General features: G+C 36.3%; 3 protein-coding genes across 3 annotated transcripts; all 3 read left to right on the forward strand.

The window, feature by feature from the left end:
• Positions 1–818: 818 nt before the first annotated feature.
• On the forward strand, positions 819–1,205 carry LOC145957242 (uncharacterized). The gene has a single exon (XM_083073464.1). The coding sequence runs from the start codon at positions 819–821 to the stop codon at positions 1,203–1,205; it is 387 nt and encodes a 128-aa protein (XP_082929590.1).
• Positions 1,206–7,619: 6,414 nt separating this feature from the next.
• LOC109787915 (germin-like protein subfamily 1 member 16) lies at positions 7,620–8,639 on the forward strand. The gene is made up of 2 exons (XM_020346513.3): positions 7,620–7,878; positions 7,960–8,639. Exons 1-2 carry the CDS (start codon positions 7,635–7,637, stop codon positions 8,505–8,507), a joined length of 792 nt encoding a protein of 263 aa, XP_020202102.2. The 5' UTR covers positions 7,620–7,634; the 3' UTR covers positions 8,508–8,639.
• A 4,131-nt stretch (positions 8,640–12,770) lies between these two features.
• On the forward strand, positions 12,771–13,807 carry LOC109787920 (germin-like protein subfamily 1 member 20). The gene is made up of 2 exons (XM_020346517.3): positions 12,771–12,949; positions 13,059–13,807. Exons 1-2 carry the CDS (start codon positions 12,835–12,837, stop codon positions 13,607–13,609), a joined length of 666 nt encoding a protein of 221 aa, XP_020202106.2. The 5' UTR covers positions 12,771–12,834; the 3' UTR covers positions 13,610–13,807.
• The last annotated feature ends 5,102 nt before the right edge of the window (positions 13,808–18,909 follow it).

Here is an 18,909-nt window from a genome sequence, read left to right on the forward strand (position 1 = left end):
GATGGATGACCGTTATTTGGAACTACCTAAAGGACGGAGCCCTACCCGAAGACAAAGATGAAGCTCAGAAGAGGAGAGTGAGGTCAGCTAAGTTCGTCATCGTCAGAGATGAACTGTTTAAACGCGACATCTCTACTCCTTTGTTGAAATGTTTAGCGGGGTCCGAAGCCACCTATGTCATTGAGGAGATCCACAGCGAGATATGTAGTATGCACTCTAGGGCCCGCTCGATGGTGACCAGAGTACTCTGGGCTGGGTACTACTGGCTCATAATGAAGTCAGATTGCCAAGCTTACGTACAAAAATGTAAGGAATGCCAACAGTTCGATAACATACATCGAAAGCCGCCCGAACAGCTCCACTAGATGATGTCACCAGGGCCTTTTGCCCAGTGGGGAATGGACATCCTCGAACCATTTCCCCCCGCAAAAGGTCAGCTTAAATTTCTCCTAGTGGCAATCTACTACTTTACTAAGTGGATCGAGGCATGTCCACTTGCCAAGATCACTGCCGAGAATGTCCAAAAATTCACTTGGAAAAGCATCATCTGCAGGTTTGGCATCCCGCATTCTCTCGTCACTGATAATGGCAGATAGTTCATCGCACAGAGCTTCAAAGACTTTCTTCGAGAGCTCGGAATTAAACATCACCCAACCTCGGTGGAGCATCCCCAAACTAATGGCCAAGCCGAAGCCGCGAACAAGGTAATAATCCGAGAACTCAAGAAGCGGCTAGGAAGCACCAAGGGATAATGGGTCGACGAGCTCCCTAGCATCCTCTGGGCATACCATTGTACCCCCCAGTCAACAACGTAGGAAATGCCTTACAGGCTGACTTTTGAAGCTGATGCCATGATCCAAGTGGAGGTCGGCGAGACGTCCCATCGACATCGTGTCTTTGACAATGAGCGAAACGCTCAAGAAGCAGCGGTCAACCTTGACCTAATTGACGAGCTTAGAGAGGAAGCTCGGATCCATGAGGAAGCCTGCAAACTTCGGGCTTCCAGAAGATATAACACGCGGATCCGACCTCGCTCTTTCTGGGTCCGCGACCTGGTATGGCGACTACTAGGAGAAGCACGAAGAGACTCGTCAGAAGGGAAGCTCGCGCCTAACTGGGATGGCCCATTTCGGGTCACAGAAGACTTAAAAAATGGAGCGTACCAACTAGAAGAGCTCAGCGACAAAGTCATCCCACAAACTTAGAATGCCACACATCTCAAGTTTTACTTTAGCTGAAAATGTACAAATGGGTCGTGCACTCTTTTCCTGACTTAGTCTTTTGTCCCAAAAAATAGAAAAATGGGTTTTGGCTGAGAGGGTTTTTAACGAAGCACACCCACAGTATCAATAAAAGTGATTCATTCCACTCATATTCTCTTAATTTTACACCGTATTGGCAAAAATCATTTTATCTTAAGCCAAGGTCGAATTCGAACCTTGGTACGAATCACTTCACGCTAAACTAAGGTCGAATTCGAACCTCAGTACGAATTACTTTATGTTAAGCGAAGGTCGAATTCGAACCTTGGTACGACTTACTTCATTTTAAGCCAAGGTCGAATTCGAACCTTGGTACAAATTACTTTATGTTAAGCCAAGGTCGAATTCGAACCTTGGTACGAATTACTTCATTTTAAGCCAAGGTCGAATTCAAACCTTGGTACAAATTACTTTATGTTAAGCCAAGGTCGAATTCGAACCTTGGTACGAATTACTTTATGTTAAGCCAAGGTCGAATTCAAACCTTGGTACGACTTACTTCATTTTAAGCCAAGGTCGAATTCGAACCTTGGTACAAATTACTTTATGTTACACCAAAGTCGAATTCGAATCTCGGTACAAATTACTTTATGTTAGGCCAAGGTCAAATTCGAACCCTGGTACAAATTACTTTATGTTAGGCCAAGGTCGAATTTGAACCCTGGTACAAATTACTTCATGTTAAGCCAAGGTCGAATTCGAACCTTGGTACGAATTACTTCATTTTAAGCCAAGGTCGAATTCGAACCTTGGTACAAATTACTTTATGCTAAACCAAGGTCGAATTCGAACCTCGGTACAAATTACTTTATGTTAAGCCAAGGTCGAATTCAAACCTTGGTACAAATTACTTTATGTTAAGCCAAGGTCGAATTCAAACCTTAGAACAAATTAATCTATCCTATACCAAGGTCGAATTCGAATCTTACTAAAACAAGGATCATCAGAAAAGCAAGACAAAAATCGTAAATGAACAAAGCAAATTATATACATAACCGAGTTCATCAATACAAAACACAAGTTCAGGAAGCGAGAAAAATAGAAAAACTAAACTATTACAAGAAGCAACGGCCTAGGCGGTGGTATTCTCGCTCGAGTTGTCAAGGAGGTCGTCTTCCTTCACCAGCCACCCTGCTCGCACCTCTTTCTCCACATGCATGGCAGAGAGGTCGACCCCAGGTGCAAGCAACCTCGCCTGACGAGCTTCCTTGACAAAACCCTTATTGTGCTCCATCAGGACAGCCTGCTCGGTCTCAACAAGCTTCCTTTCCAACTCTGCCTTCGCCTCAGCCATCTTATCAAGGTCGGCCCTCAGAGCTGCGACCTCCTCTTCCTTACCACCAAGAAGCACCTCGTCACAAAGGCACTTCTCGGCCGCCTCTGCCAGGTCAGCCTTCAGCAATGACACCTCGTCCTCCAAGGAGCACACTCGACCTCGAGACGAACTGGAAAGCTCCTGCATCTCGCCCACTTAGGCAGCATAGACCTCATTAGCCTTTAGAGCAATCTCCAAAGACTTCTGAGCTTTCACCAAATCCCTCCTGGTGGCTTGCAGCTCGGCCTCATTCTGTCTCTTGGCCTCGCCCAGTGCGGCCCCCAAGGCCTTGTTCTCCTCCTCCAAAGGCTGAACTCGGATTTTGGCCTTCTCGAGCTCCCCCTGCAGCTTCGACCACTTGTGCTTCCAATGGTCCACAATAGTGATCGACCTCTACATGAAGACCTCCACCGAGTCTAGGCTCTCCACTGGCCCGACCTTCTCGATCATCGCCTTATCAGCCGAGCGGATCGACCCCCTCGGATAGAAGGTCTAAGCAGTCACCTTCGAACTCCACAATGAGTCCACATCCGATGACGCGCTCACGTGGTCCAACCTCGTCAAGGGGCGACCAACCTCGAATTGTTGAGCGAGGAATTTTGCCTTGGGAGCCCCCGTCAGAGGACGAGGCGGCGGTGCAGTGGCTGCAGGATGTGACGTTGGGACCTTGGAGCTCGACCCCTCTTCGCGTACCTCGGCGGGAGTTGAGGCAGGAGCCATCTGCACGGCAGCAGAGGCATTCAGCCCTGGCACCTCTGAGCTCGGCTCCACTCGGGCCTCGACGGAAGTTGGCTCAGGACCCGCATACACACAATACAAAACAAAATTTTCCCTAAGTTACAAGGCAAAGAAACCACGCAACAGGGAAAATAATAAGCAACAAGAAAGATACCAACCTGCGCCTCGTGAGCGACCTCCTCCACTACAACTCGAGATGATCCCTCATGAGGAGGACTTTTGGTTAGGTCAACAGCGTCGGCATCAACAGCCTTCGACGTCACCTCTTCAGCATCTTGAGGGGGCAGTGGTCTCCCCGACCTCCTTCTCTCCCCTCTTTCTTTTTCGGCGGGTTTCCAAGGGGGCGACCTCCTCCTCGAGGGGCTCGGGGACCTCGATCTTAGCAACATTGTAGCGGGCCTTCAGCTCGCGCCACTTGCTTTTCCCCATGATTCCTACAAGCACAAAAATCCAACACATAAGAAAATGAAGAAAAGTCAGAAAGCCCAACAACTAAGGGTGCTGAGGTACTCACTCTCTAAGCCCCTCTCCTTGTACACAGAATCGGCAAGCAACAGGACGAGCTTGCAATCCAAAGGACGAGGAAGCGCGGTTAAAGCAGTAATGGCAACAGTATCTGAGGCCATCAACTGAAGATTGGTTCACCCGTTGAACTTGACCTGATCCTGCTACCAATAAAAGGGGAACCTTAGCAACCTGCCGAAGTGGAATACTTCATCTTTCAACGGGTCGACCTCTTTGGGAAGGACCCGGAAGAACTCCTTCTTGAAACTCTTGTATGACTGGGAGTAAAGAGAAAATAACCCCCCAGCCTTACTTCCGTTCAAAGATACCCAACCCAGGGGAGGCTCGCCCAACTTGAGTTGGTAGAAATGAAGAAAAATAGGCAGAGACAACCCTATCCCCAGGGTCGAGCACAGGACTTGAAAAGCCCTTAAAAAATCCCAGCTATTGGGGTGCAGTTGGCAAGGATCCGCGTTGATAAAATTCAAAAAATTCACATTCAAACTGAGTAAAGGGAAGGCATACACCCGAATCCCTAAAAAAACATTGGTACATATAGAAAAAAGGGGGATTACAAGTACCCCCCATATATACACGCTCACCGGGCTGACAAGGTTCAAGTCGGATAAGCTTAGAAATGGACGCTTGGAATATCTTGTGTGATTTCCACATCGCATTGACCTCTAGAAAGGACTTAAAGACGCTCTGGAACTCTCTGACGTCACCTCTGACCCATTCGTAGCCAGTGATGACGGGGAAGGCATCCCTAGAGTGATTCCCACCCTTTTTCTTTTCGGCGGCGGCCGTCTCGTTGACCACCGCCTTGCCGCGCACCTTGCCTTTATCTTTGGCCAGCACGGAAGGTGCGAAACCACTATTACTAGCCATTGAGAACAGGAAGGATTTGAGAAAGGGGAAAGACGAAGAAGACTGGTAGGGAGAAAGAGCAAGAAGAGAAGACAGAGAAAATGAAGTACCTGGTACTCCTTTGGTAATGACAGAATAGTGATGAAATACGGGGACCTAATTGCCGTCGGAGACCCGATTTCTGGCAACGGCGATGACGGAGACAAGAGAGGTAGAAGACGAAGGTAAGTGATGGAGAGAAGAGCGTACGAAAAAAGCTAGAGAAAAGAAAGTGAAATGTGTGTATAGAGGAGAGGGAAAAGGGTTTTCAGACGAAAACGTGGGCGGACGTGGCACGGGCAAGGAAACGACAAAAATAATAGGCATTAAATGAAGCCCATTATGATGGGCACAACCATCATTACAAAACCGTCAGTGCCCATTAACGCGCTGCTCGCACGTTTCGGAGAACGAGGTGACGATTATGACACATGGCACCAAGACAGCAGAGCGTATGCGAAAAGTCACGACCCTTCATCGAGCTCAGTATTAACTCTTTGACCCACGATCTTCAGAGCTCGGGGGGCTAGTGTACTATCCGTACTGCGAAGCCGAGCTTGAGCTCGACATCACAGCACAAATTGACATTGGACACCCGCTATGCAACACCGGCTCCGTTATCTGAGCAGACCGTAATTGATCTCGGGCCCAAGGCCCAGAGAAATCCTAATTCACACTAAGGTACGTGCATTACTTATACGAGACCCATACATCCGCAAACACTAACTTTACCATCGGAGTCTCTTTTGCAGGTACCACCCCCACTTGGAACAGCAATCGTACCCGACAAAGGAGGCTCACCAATCTTGCCCAGTAGATCGTCCCTACGACCGATCTCCGGTAAGAACATTTTCCATTCATCCCTCTAATACTTTGGAATATTGACGTGCATCGTTACAATGCCAATAAAGTGTATTTTGTCAAGTTGTTGTGCCAAAGTCCTACCATCTTGTATGTTAAGAAACCTGACAAATTCATATCTTTCACCCCATATGTTCCTTCTATTAACAACGTAACCTCCATACCTTACCCCACCTCTGAATGACTTTCCACAGATCAAGCTCCGTGTATTAATTCCTATGGAAACCTTGCAAAGAAGAACGTTGAGATCCTACCAATGGTTTTATTTTCGGAAGCCACCTACCTCCTTCTTCCCTCTCATTCCTAACAGCCATGTATGAAGTGAACCTACAAAATGTTAGAGTAATCAAGTAACAAACTAAAGTTTGGAGAGAATAAGGGCTTGTTTGGGAAGTTTCTTTAAAAGTACTTCTAAGAAAGAATAATATGAAGAAAAAGAAAACTAAAAATAAGTTTCCCCATAAAGTAAAATTAGCTTATGTAAAACAAGGTATGCAAATAGTCTTTCATGCTAGGCCATACTTTTACAAGATCAAATAAGGCCTCAAAAAGAAAAATATGATTGATTCAAGTTTAGTGTATATGTTGTAGGCCAAACTCCATTCACCAAAGTTTGGCTTGACCGACCTATTATTTCCATCCTTACTAATGACAAGGTTACATGATTAGAATTTTATATTTCTAATGTTATTTGATTATGAGTTATGAGTATGTTTGAATGATTTAAAGTTATATTTAAATAATTAAATAGTGAGTTTTCCTTTTTCTTGTATCAATTTTTTAATTAATATTTTTTTATATATTGATTTTACACATAAGTAAAGTGCGAGTAGTTGATCCGAGAAACAATTTATAGAGGATTACAGTTGCTACATACACAAATATGAAAATGGATACTGATATTTGTTTTTCAAACGTGAATACCAGAACAATTATTATAAAACCTTATTCATTAGCATCTCTACTAATGCTAAAGTATTTTTTATTTATAGATAAATTAAGTTTTATTTAAAAAAACTGTAAAAATAATAAATAAATTACTACACTAAATAAATATTAATATGTTAATAAATTTTATTTCAAAATTGGAAAGTAATAAATAATTAAATTTCCATAGTGGATAAACATTATTTTAATAGGTTAATTAAATTTAATTTTAAAAAAATATAAATAATAAATAAATCAATAAATTAAATAAGTTTAATTTAAAAATTATAAAATATTAAATAAATTGTTTCAAATAATATTTATTATTCATGATAATATTTAACATATAGTTAATTGAAAAATCAAGAAAATATAATACATGATTAATTCTCTGTGGAACTTAGATTCATAAATTGTGATGTCTTTACTAATTTCATAGGTACTACACAGCTATTTACATTTTCCTTTCTGTTATCTCTGCAGGGAATTATATTTAAAATATGGCCAGAAGCAATATTTGCTCAGGCAGCGCAAAGTCAACGGATATATTTTAACCGTTAATTCCGTTGTTCATATCATGCAAACCGTAAGAAAACAAGAACAACGAAAAATTCTCTTGATGACCAAGTTTAAACTTACAACATTAATAGGAAGCCAATAGAAGATTTAGGATAAGAAGTAACATTTTAAATACTATAAACAATTATAGTCGAATAAAGTTTGAAACATTGATACAAAGTCTTAATTTGAACTTTGATTCAGTTAACGAACCTTCCATTATAAAATAAGAGTTAATCATCTATACACTGTTAGTGTAAAATATTTTTACACTGATAACCAATTATATTTATTAATTGTGTCATGTCACTGTTAAAAGTAAATGTGTTTATAGTGACATGACACAATTAAGATGTATAATTAATTGCTAGTGTAAAAAAACTTTACATTGACAGTGTATAGATGATTAACTCATAAAATAATATTAAGAATGGGTAAAAAGTCAAGTGGACGAGATAAAATATATTTTTCTTTTTCTTGTGGAGTATCTCCTTAATTAGTCTACTCTTTGATCAAGGCATTAGTTGTTAAGGAATGATTCATCATCAAATAAAGAATTAATTATGGCAAAGATAAACTGCAAACCAATTCAATGCTTCACCCTTATAAATAGAAAGCTTCACATGAATCAAAATTCAAATCTCAGAAGCGATTACATATATACAGCAAAATCATTTAAGACTAAGGAAAACATGAAAGTTGTTTACTTCGTTGTTGCCATCTTGGCTGTGACATCCTCCGTTGTCTCTGCCTATGACCCAAGTCCTCTACAAGATTTTTGCGTGGCAGTCAAGGAAATTGATGGTGGTATGTACAAATTCACAAATTGTATGCTTGTTAATTTAATGATATATATTGCCATTAAAACTTTTGCTCGTTAATTTGTAGTGTTTGTGAATGGAAAGTTCTGCAAAGATCCTAAACTTGTGAAAGCTGAGGATTTCTTCAAACACGTGGATCCTGCGAACACTAACAATCCACTTGGTTCACAAGTGACTCCTGTATTTGTTGATCAACTACCAGGGCTAAACACACTTGGCATAGCTTTGGCTCGCATAGATTTTGCACCAAAGGGTTTAAACCCTCCTCACACTCACCCTCGTGCCTCAGAAATTCTTATAGTCCTTGAGGGAACTCTCTACGTTGGATTTGTGTCATCCAATCAAGATGGAAATCGTCTCTTTACTAAAGTGCTAAACAAGGGTGATGTGTTTGTGTTCCCAATTGGTCTCATTCATTTCCAATTGAATGTGGGGTATGGAAATGCAGTTGCCATTGCTGCTCTCAGCAGCCAAAATCCAGGAACTATCATTATTGCAAATACTTTGTTTAAAGCTACTCCACCTATTTCTGCAGAGGTTCTAACCAAAGCTTTCCAGATTGACCAAAATACACTTGATTATCTTCTAAAACAATCTTGGTATGACAACCACTAAGTATGGAGTGTGGATCGATCGGATGGTCAATTTTATCTGATTGGATAAATGTCTCTCAATAATATTAAACAATTGTCCATCTCTGTATAATTATCACTATAATAAATATTATACGTGTGTTATTTTAGTATACTTTGTGTTTGTTCAATATATTTATTGTCCATCTCCAAATAATTATCACTTTAATAAATATTATACATGTGTTATATTGATATGTTCCGTGTTTGTTGGATTTTATTTTGGATTAATTTTCATTGCTATGTTTATTTTTAAGATAACAATATCTTTCAACTCCTTCAATTTAATTTTTCTTGGGTGGGCGTTCTGATTTATGTTGATTTACTAAAGAAATCGATAGTACCCCACTGCCAAATTAAAGTTTGCGGAGGTAGTAACCAGGGCTAGCTCTCAAAGAATTTTTTCACTTGAGAAAAAGATATTTCCATATCTTGATTTGGTAAAAGAGAATCATTATCTCTTGAGATCTTTTATAAGCCTCTGATAAATGCATCTAAAAGAAACATAGATTCATCGAAATTTGATATAAAGGTTCTCAACACGAAATACCTCTAAAATAATCTAGTAGTAATCTATAGATTAAAGAACACTCAAGAAAGTAACCTAACTCTTCCTAAAACTCGAAGAAGGTGATATACTTATTTACAAGAGGACGATGAACCACTGAAAGACTAAATCATCTGTTTCAACCAGGAAGCAATGAAAATTATAGACTTGAACCTGAAGGTCCATCTATCGGACATATAATTAAGAATGGCTTAAAATATTGTCCTTTGGCACACGATGTTGGAAATCGGGTTGCATTCGGACGATATAGCAATACACACCACTTATTAATACAAGGAGAACAAACATTTTAAAGGAAACGTATTGTTTACATTTGATTGATCTTCCCCCACCTCCCAGATAAGAACATCCAAATGTGGATATATAAAAAGATTTGACTTCCATAGATCATTTGGTCATGACACAAAAGAATGTAGAGCACTGAAAAACCCAATTGAGTGACTTGTCTAGGAAGAATATCTCAAATGTGACGTGTATGATGGAAAAAGGAGAGGTAGGAGTCCTAAATGTAGCCCAAGGAGAGGAGAAATGCCTAAGTGTCATAGAAACCATACCCCCGATAGGATTTAATTAACATTAACAGTCTAAGAAGATAAAGGGAGATGGATCAATTCACTACATAGGATGTGGATTTGTGGAAGTGATCCCATTAGTGACATGGAAAAGACATCTTTGGTCAGATATGAGTATAAAAATTAAAGTTAAGACTCATCTTGAACACTTTAACCAAATAATTACTATTTCAAATGAAGATTAATTATATAGGAATGAAAGAACAGATTGATGAGGACCCCATGGTGGTACGAGTAAACTTCAAAGGATGCTTTGTGACAAAACCTTGATAGGCCAAGGAAGCTCCATAGACATATTATTTTGTTTTGGGAGGAAAGCTTTCATTTCCTAGTGATGTGATCTAGCCGTTCAATGGATACTTGTTAGGATGGGTGAACGAGTTCAAGTTAGAGGCCATGAGAATCTTGATACAACATTCGTTGTAACACCCTCTGCTCTAAAAATATTAAATTAAAACAATTTGCAGAATTATTAAATACAAACAACTTATTTTCAAAACATTTTCGAGAGTAAGGATATTACGTTCCTAACATAGCTTCGTAAACAAAACTGAATGAGATCTTTAACTAAAATTAAATGAACTTTGGCATTCTAAAGGCCAATATAAAATTTAAAGTTAAAAGTACTTAAATGATAATAAAACATAAAAATAAAAAAAAACCAAAAAACCAAAAAATCCCCCTATGTTACATTCTATTGGAACATTTCCCAAAAAGATCAACTAGGCTAAAAGGCAAAAATAGTCATTACATCCAGATCCACATCAAACTCATTGTGAAAATTGTGATTAGCTTAAACACAAATAAGTAAGGGTGTGAGCCACATCTCAGATAATGGCAAGTGTAATTCACCCGACAAAGAAAATAATGTGGTGACAAACTTGTAACTATTATTACTCTTTTTATAACAAGTGTGATTACACCTGACATAGAATGATTGTAATTAACTTAAAAGTTAACTCACCCTAACACATTCTATCTTAAACCCTATATGAATAAGGTCAACTTAAAAGTTAACTTATTCTAACATATTCTATATTGAATATAATGACATATCTGACATAAAAAATATTTTTCTATATAGAATGAAACAACATTCAACATAAAAAAAAAATAAAAAATAAAAAAAACCTTTTATAATCCCTCTTGGGAGTATCCAAATTTCGCACTCTTCACTTTGTTTTTTTGTGACCTAGCCTCTCAATATCTGTTACTTTATATACTTTTGCTATGTACTCTAATCCAAGCTCAGTTTTTCACTTATTCTATGAAATTGTGATCAATACACTAAACGTGTAGGCTAATTTGCTACACTAGAAAAAATGCTTTGTTTTGACTCCAAATCACGTCCAAGACAATATTTCAAGTTTGAATGGTTAAAGTATCAATCTAGCAACAACTCTAACCTATAATATATTGCTTTAACCCTCGAAACACGTGAAAGCACCAATTAAGGAACAAGACAATAATTACTCTTTAGAAATCAACTCAAACACCAAGTTAGGTTTCTAAAGTTCTATCTTAGTTAATTGATTAAAAAAAAGTAACTAAATTATGATTAATCATATAATAACTGTTCAATTTAATTTAACAAAAACATGAATCATAAATTAAAACAGAAAAATCCTATATCTTTTTTTATGCCATTGTACTATTCTGCATTTACAGATTGAAGAGTTTTAAGGATTAATTTTATTTTTTTACTTTGTGTATTATGAAGTTGCACTATAAAAAAAAATTGTCATATAGTGACACACACCCTATAATAACATAATATTTGTTATTTAAAAATTATTTTTACCTATACTATAGATACAATATATATTGATATATTATTAAAAAGTGTAAATATATGATATAGTGATACATAATATATGTTGTTAAATTTCATTCAAAATCAACAATAAAATATTTATGTTTAGTTATATATCAAATATATATATATATATATATATATATATATTAAACTTATAATGACACTTTTTGTATGTCACTGCATATAACGATCCTTATAGTGTTGTTTTCATTTTTTCTTCTTCACTGAATTCTTTTTCTTTTTTAGATTCCTCTATTTTTTTTCTTTTATTCCATTTTAGCCTAGGATGTTACCATTTCAATCATTATAAAATTATAAACTTTTTTTAATATATGTTCATTAATTAAGTCGTCATAAATTAGAACAAAAGATTAACTAAAATGAAATTAAAAAAATAAACTAACTTAAACAATACAAAATTTAAGAGCAGCACCGTAATAATCCTAAAATATATAAAAAAGACAAAACTGTTGTTTAAGGCTAATTAATAACAAAGAATGTGCATATAGAATCTCCAAAGACTCACGTTCCTATATCACTGGCCTTGCAATTGTGAAATAGTAGCGTAGTTGAGAAAATTCCATGCTTCGGATACATCACATCCCTCGATTCTAAGTCTATTTCAGAACACAGATTCATAAGATCTAATGTCTTAATTTCTGCAACCATTTCCTCAAGTCTGACTTTATCATATGCCGTTTCCTTAAATTATTTCCACGGGGAATTATTTAAATTGAGAAAGTGCAAAGTCAATGGATATATCTTAACGGTTGTCTTTTCAAATACTGATGTGTTATTGAAATTCTTTAGCAGTGTAAGAAAAACAAGTACCACGAAAACAACAATATATATTAGTGATGGTTCCAAATTTCCAATTGAGACCCAATCCCTCACAAAATTTCCATATTTCACCGTCTACTTTTGAAAACCGTGTTTAAGCTTACAACAGTAACAGGAGGCCAATAGGAGATGAGTTATGAAAAGAAGTAACATTTTAAATACTTTAAACTATTATCGTAAAATTCAAGTCTGAAAAATTGAGACAAAGTCTATATTGAACTTTGATTCAGTTATCAAGCTTCCCATTATAAAATAATGTTGCAGGAATGGGTACAAAGTCAAGTGGACGAGGTAATACCGAAACACTTGCATTTTTATTTTTCTTTTGATCAAGTACGCATTAGTTGTTAAGGAATGGTTCATCATCAAATAAAGAATTAATTAGGGTAAAGATAAACTGCAAACCAATTCAATGCTTCATCCTTATAAATAGCAAGCTTCACATGAATCAAAATTCAAATCTCACAAGTGTTACATATATACAGTAGAATCATTTAAGACTTAAGAGGAAAATATGAAAGTTGCTTACTTCGTTGTTGCCATCTTGGCTTTGACATTCTCCGTTGTCTCTGCCTATGACCCAAGTCCTCTGCAAGATTTTTGCGTGGCAGTGAAAGAAACTGACGGTGGTATGTACAAATTAACATTCCTCACAACTCAAATTCTAAGAGCTTGTTAATTTCATGATATATATTATAATTGATTTTTTTTAATTAAAACTTGCTTGTTAATATGTAGTGTTTGTGAATGGAAAGTTCTGCAAAGATCCCAAGCTTGTGAAAGCTGAAGATTTCTTCAAACACGTTGAACCTGGAAAAACTGACAATCCATTGGGTTCACAAGTGACTCCTGTGTTTGTTGATCAACTCCCAGGGCTAAACACACTTGGCATATCTTTGGCTCGCATAGATTTTGCACCAAAGGGTTTAAACCCTCCTCACACTCACCCTCGTGGCACAGAAATCCTTATAGTCCTTGAGGGAACTCTCTACGTTGGATTTGTGTCATCCAATCAAGATGGAAATCGTCTCTTTACTAAAGTGCTAAACAAGGGTGATGTATTTGTGTTCCCAATTGGTCTCATTCATTTTCAATTGAATGTGGGGTATGGAAATGCAGTTGCCATTGCTGGTCTCAGCAGTCAAAATCCAGGAACTATCACTATTGCAAATGCCTTGTTTAAAGCTACTCCACCTATTTCTGTAGAGGTTCTAACCAAAGCTTTCCAGGTGGACAAGAGCACGATTGATTATCTTCAAAAACAATCTTGGTACGACAACAACAACTAATTTGGAAGCATGGATGATCATTTGATATTAGTTATTGGATAATTGATGATTGATGTTTCAATAGCCCCAAATAATAGAACTCCAAATAATTACGTACTAATGTAATTAATAAATGTATGTGGGTTTCTTTTACATACCATAATTGTTCTTTTTTTGTAGTTTGATTTGGTTTAATACAATGTTTGTGACTTTAGTAAATGAACTGATTTTTGTTGGAGTTGTGCTTGGTTCCATTCTTCGTGAGTCTTAATTTCAAGAGTAAGTAGTATTTAGGGATGATAATGGATAGGGTCTTATAATACTTATTCTTATCCTTGTGTTTAAAAATAATATTGGTAGCTAATTGCATATATTTGTGGGTAACAATTTCAATTCTCATTCCTATGCATATGGGATACCTAGATTTCATACTCGTATATGCAACTCACACTTTACCTATATAAAGGTTAATAATAGTAGTAAATCGATAAAAAAAACAATTAAAACAATTACTAAAATTATATAAAAAAAAAATTATTCTTAAATTAATACTCTAAATAAAATCTTAAAAGCACTATAGTTTATTCAAACAAAATCATAAAAATCATTACAAAGATAATCATTAAATCTCTAATATTGAAAGATTTTTATTTTAAAACAATATTATTTTGAAAACATCATACTTGCCTTAGTTTATGTTAATTATATCATCATAAATAAGAAAAAAATATCACATAGGTGACTTAAAATATGAGAACTTAAACAAGAAAGAAATTTAAAAGAAACAAAACCAAAATAATTATATTATGTATCATATGTTTTTGTTTTTATGCATTTTATGTGTTGTTTGATCTTTTGTGTTGTAAGTCGTGTTTAGAGTTGTTTTAGTTGAGATCAAAGTTGACCAAGAATAGGAGAAGGTATATAAGTTTTTAAGGAAGAAGAACTTTTTCATAAGTTCATTTCTTTCAATTTCTAAAAAGAAGTTTTAAAGAGATAAGTTTTATATTCAAGGAAGATTGTTTCTAATTCTAATTCCACCAAGAGCATTTGTATCCTTTTTCGAAGTGGTGATCAAACTGTAGAAGATTGAGCTAAGGAGTTAGGAGTATAGAGAAGTCGACCCATGAAGGTCTCATTGTTCTTCCTTTCTCTTAGATTCTTAGTGTTGTGGAAACTTTTGAGGTAAAGGAAGCTTATAGATTGACTCTTTTATGTTGTTGCATGTTGGAAAATGAGTTGTTTGAGCCCATTAGTGGTGTTTATATATATCTATATATATGTGTTTGTGTGTGTGTGATAAAGTTTGGTGTTGGGGTTTAGGGTTGAAGGAGGTATGGGAATTATTTGATTGAATTCACTTGTTGTTGCATGTTGCTTTTTTTTGTTTATTCTTGACTTGTAGGAGATGTGGAGTATAAGTCTTATGAGTTGCATGTTGTAGAGGTTTAGTGTGGCGGAGCCTAATTTTTTGAGAGAAGGCAAGTTCCATGGTGGACATTCCCATTCTCACCAAACGAGAATGCATGCTCGCCCAATGTTCATGCCTAACTGGTGAATATATATCTATCCATATTTGTATTCTCACTCACCAAGGTGTGTGTCATCCAACAAGAAGATAAATCTATGGGTGACTCTTAGGGGAGTTCACCCAGCGAGAAGACCCATAGAGAGTCATGTTCGCTTAGTGAAAGGATCGACAAAAAGTCAAGATTGCTTAATAAGGGGTTCAAGTGCCCAATGAGACCCTTGTTTTGGAAGTTTGTGTTGTGTTGTTGATTTTGAGTTATTTTGGTGTATTTTAAGATGAAAGATATTTATAATGTGGAATTGATGATGTTTCATTAAATGTATTAACTTATGAAGATATTACATGTTGTTTATTTCTCTTATAAGATGGTGAGGATGTGTGTGTTGAGTTTAGACATATTGTGTGGTATATGAGAAGTGTTGCTTGAGTTGTTTATGCATAATGCATGCCTTTTTTGTTATGAGTTGAACTTAGAACCAAAATAATTAAATTTGAGTTGTTTTTGTGTGTCATTGTGAGGATCTAAGTTATAGTGCTCTAAGAGCCCAAAAATGAAAACCCTTTGAAGACAGTTGAATTCTAAAGTGGAGGTCATCTTTAAAAGTTATATCTTATAAGTTTTTAGTTGATACAGTATAGGAGCAAGGTCAAGGCATGCTACTTATGAAGTGACCAATGAAAAGGGCATAAGGTTGGGGGTTAAAATTCGTAATCGAGTGTTGTAAGGGCACACAATATTTGAAGGGTAGTTAGTGATTTAATTTCATATAGCTTTGGTTGATGCATAATAATATCGTGGTATTAAAAGAAAAGCAGGTAACAAGTTAGGAACAATAACAACAAACCAATAGAAGACGAGTTAGGAAAAGGAGTAAAATTTTAAATACTTAAATTATTATCATCAAATCAAGTTTGAAAAATTGAAACGAAGTCATAATTGAACTTTGATTCAGTTAATGAGCTTTCCATTATAAAATAATGTCAAGAATGGGTACAAAGCCAAGTGGAAGAGGTATTATATCAAAACACTTGCCTTTTTTTCTTGTGGAGCATTTTCTTAGTCTACACTTTGATCAAGTACCGTTAATTGTTAAGGAATGGTTCATCATCAAATTAAGAATTAATTAGGGTAAAAATAAACTGAAAACCAATTCAATACTTTATCCTTATAAAAAAAAAACAAGCTTCACATGAATCAAAACTCAAATCTCAAAAGAGACACATCTATACAATTTGAACCATTATTAAAGACTAAGAGGAAAATATGAAAGTTGTTTATGTTGCCATTTTGGCTTTGACATCCTCGAGCTCATGTTTCTTAATGTTTCGTGTCCCTCGTGCTCATTTTCTTAATGTTTTGTGTCCCTGCGCTCATATCTCAATATTTTGGATCCCTAAGTCCACTATTTTCATATTTTGAGTCCCCGCTGTTAGAATAGTGGATTAAGCCTAACTCAACCCTACAAAACCGGCTTGTAAGGTGAGGGTTGCTTTCCACTTATATACTATTCAATTGTCTAATCTCTAGTCGATGTGGGACTTGGATTTTTCCCAATACACCCCCTCACGTCCAGCACTATTGGGCTTGGTACGTGGATAAATGGTGGGTGGCCCTTTTTAATGATCTAGGATTGGCGGGACTTGGGTTTTTCCCAATACACCCCCTCATGCCTATGAGGCATGCATCAATGGTGGGTGGCCCATTTTTAAGAATCTAGGATAGCTCTGATACCATCTTAGAATAGTGGATTAAGCCTAACTCAACCCTACAAAACCGGCTTGTAAGGTGAGGGTTACTTTCCACTTATATATTATTCAATTGCCTAATCTCTAGTCGATGTGGGACTTGGGTTTCTCCCAATACACCCCCTCACGTCCAGCACTATTGAGCTTGGTACGTGGATAAATGGTGGGTGACCCTTTTTAATGATCTAGGATTGGCGGGACTTGGGTTTTTCCCAATACACCCCCTCATGCCTCACAGGCATGCATCAATGGTGGGTGGCCCATTTTTAAAGTGGATCTAAATGGCTCTGATACCATCTTAGAATAGTAGATTAAGCCTAACTCAACCCTACAAAACCGGCTTGTAAGGTGAGGGTTGCTTTCCACTTATATACTATTCAATTGTCTAATCTCTAGTCCATGTGGGACTTGGATTTTTCCCAATACCCACGCTCATAACCCTCAATATTTTGGATCCCCGAGTCCACTATTTTCATATTTTGAGTCCCCGCGCTCATAACTCTCAACAATTTGGAATCCTGAGTCTACTATTCTTATTGCTTTTAGATCTTATATTCTCCAATTTGTGCTAAAATCTCGTGACTATTTTTTTTCTAAGTGGTGAATACATGCAACTTTTGTCTTAGACAAAATTGGTGTTTTCTTTACTTATATTTTACTACGATAATATGGAAACAAGAGTTGTTTATATTATCTAGTAAAATTAAGTAAAGAGGGGTAACTGTAGTAACCCAATTTTGTCCAGAAATTATTAATTTTGTTTAAAATAATTGCAAAAAAGGTATATACAAGAAAGAATAAAAAAGACAAAAATATGAAAGCCAAATGTAACACCTCATTTTTTTTATATTTTTATTGAGGGTAATTTAGTAATTTTCATATGATTTTAGTAGCCCTGAACGGGCCGTTCTCAAACTGGAACGGGCCCTTTCAACCTTCCAAAAATACCTAAAATTTCTAGTCCGGAACGGGCCGTGCCTAAATTGGAATGGGCCGTTCCAACCTAACAAAAAGACCTATAAATTCTAGCCTAGAACGGGCCGTTCCAACCTTCAAAAATGACCTATAATTTTTAGCCTAGAACGGGTCGTTCCCAAACTACCAAAATACCTATAAATTCTATCTCAGAATAGGCTGTTCCCAAACTGGAACGATCCGTTCCAAAAATGGCCGTTGTGAGTAAAGATGCAACCCCAGAACGGCCGTTCCGGATTCAGAACAGACCGTTCCGGTCACTCCTGAAAGTCTATAAATAGCGGTCCTTGGCCTTCCCACACACATACATCTCCACTTTGGACCAGAGGGAACCCAGAGGAAGAGACCAACAAGTTACCACTTCTTGAGCGAAGAATAGTGAGTATATCGAACTCACTTCTTTTTATTATTATTATTTTTTTACATTAGTAATATCTGTCATTTTAAAAAATATTATTTGTCATCTTAAAGTCTTATTTAAATTCAAAATGTGATTAAATATCAAATATAGAGTTACAATATTTAATATAAATATCTGAAATTATTGTATCAAAAATTTTATTGGAGGAATGGTTTAAAAAAAAAATTTATTGGAGGAATGGTTAATTAGATGTGACATCTTTTTAACCTTTGAATTTAAAGTACAAGTTGTAACAGCTTATCTTTAAATTTTTTCTCCAAAAACAAAAATGTCCAACCAAGAAATTTTTTAAGATCATAACATCTCTAGCAATAATTATAACTAAATATTTATTGAATTGAATTTGGTGTACACCTTAGTCAATTTTATATTTTTAGGATGAATGAACTGAGACAGTTCAAGAATCTTATATTTAAAAAAAATAAAATTTAATTTAAAAATATCAACACACAAATATTTTTTACAAAGAACTACGTAACTCTAATTCTTCATTACACATGAAGATACGTAGGAGCAAGAAATAAATCTTGTTGAGCCAAAAAATAAAAAATATATTATTTTCCTTTTTATATAACAATAATAATTTTAATTTTTTTAATACATTAGTTAAATTAGTTAAATAAAATATATTTAATTATTTTAGTGAGA

The sequence above is a fragment of the Cajanus cajan genome, chromosome 4 (genome assembly GCF_000230855.2).
Source record: "Cajanus cajan strain Asha chromosome 4, NIPB_CcT2T_4, whole genome shotgun sequence".
Taxonomy (NCBI): domain Eukaryota; kingdom Viridiplantae; phylum Streptophyta; class Magnoliopsida; order Fabales; family Fabaceae; genus Cajanus; species Cajanus cajan.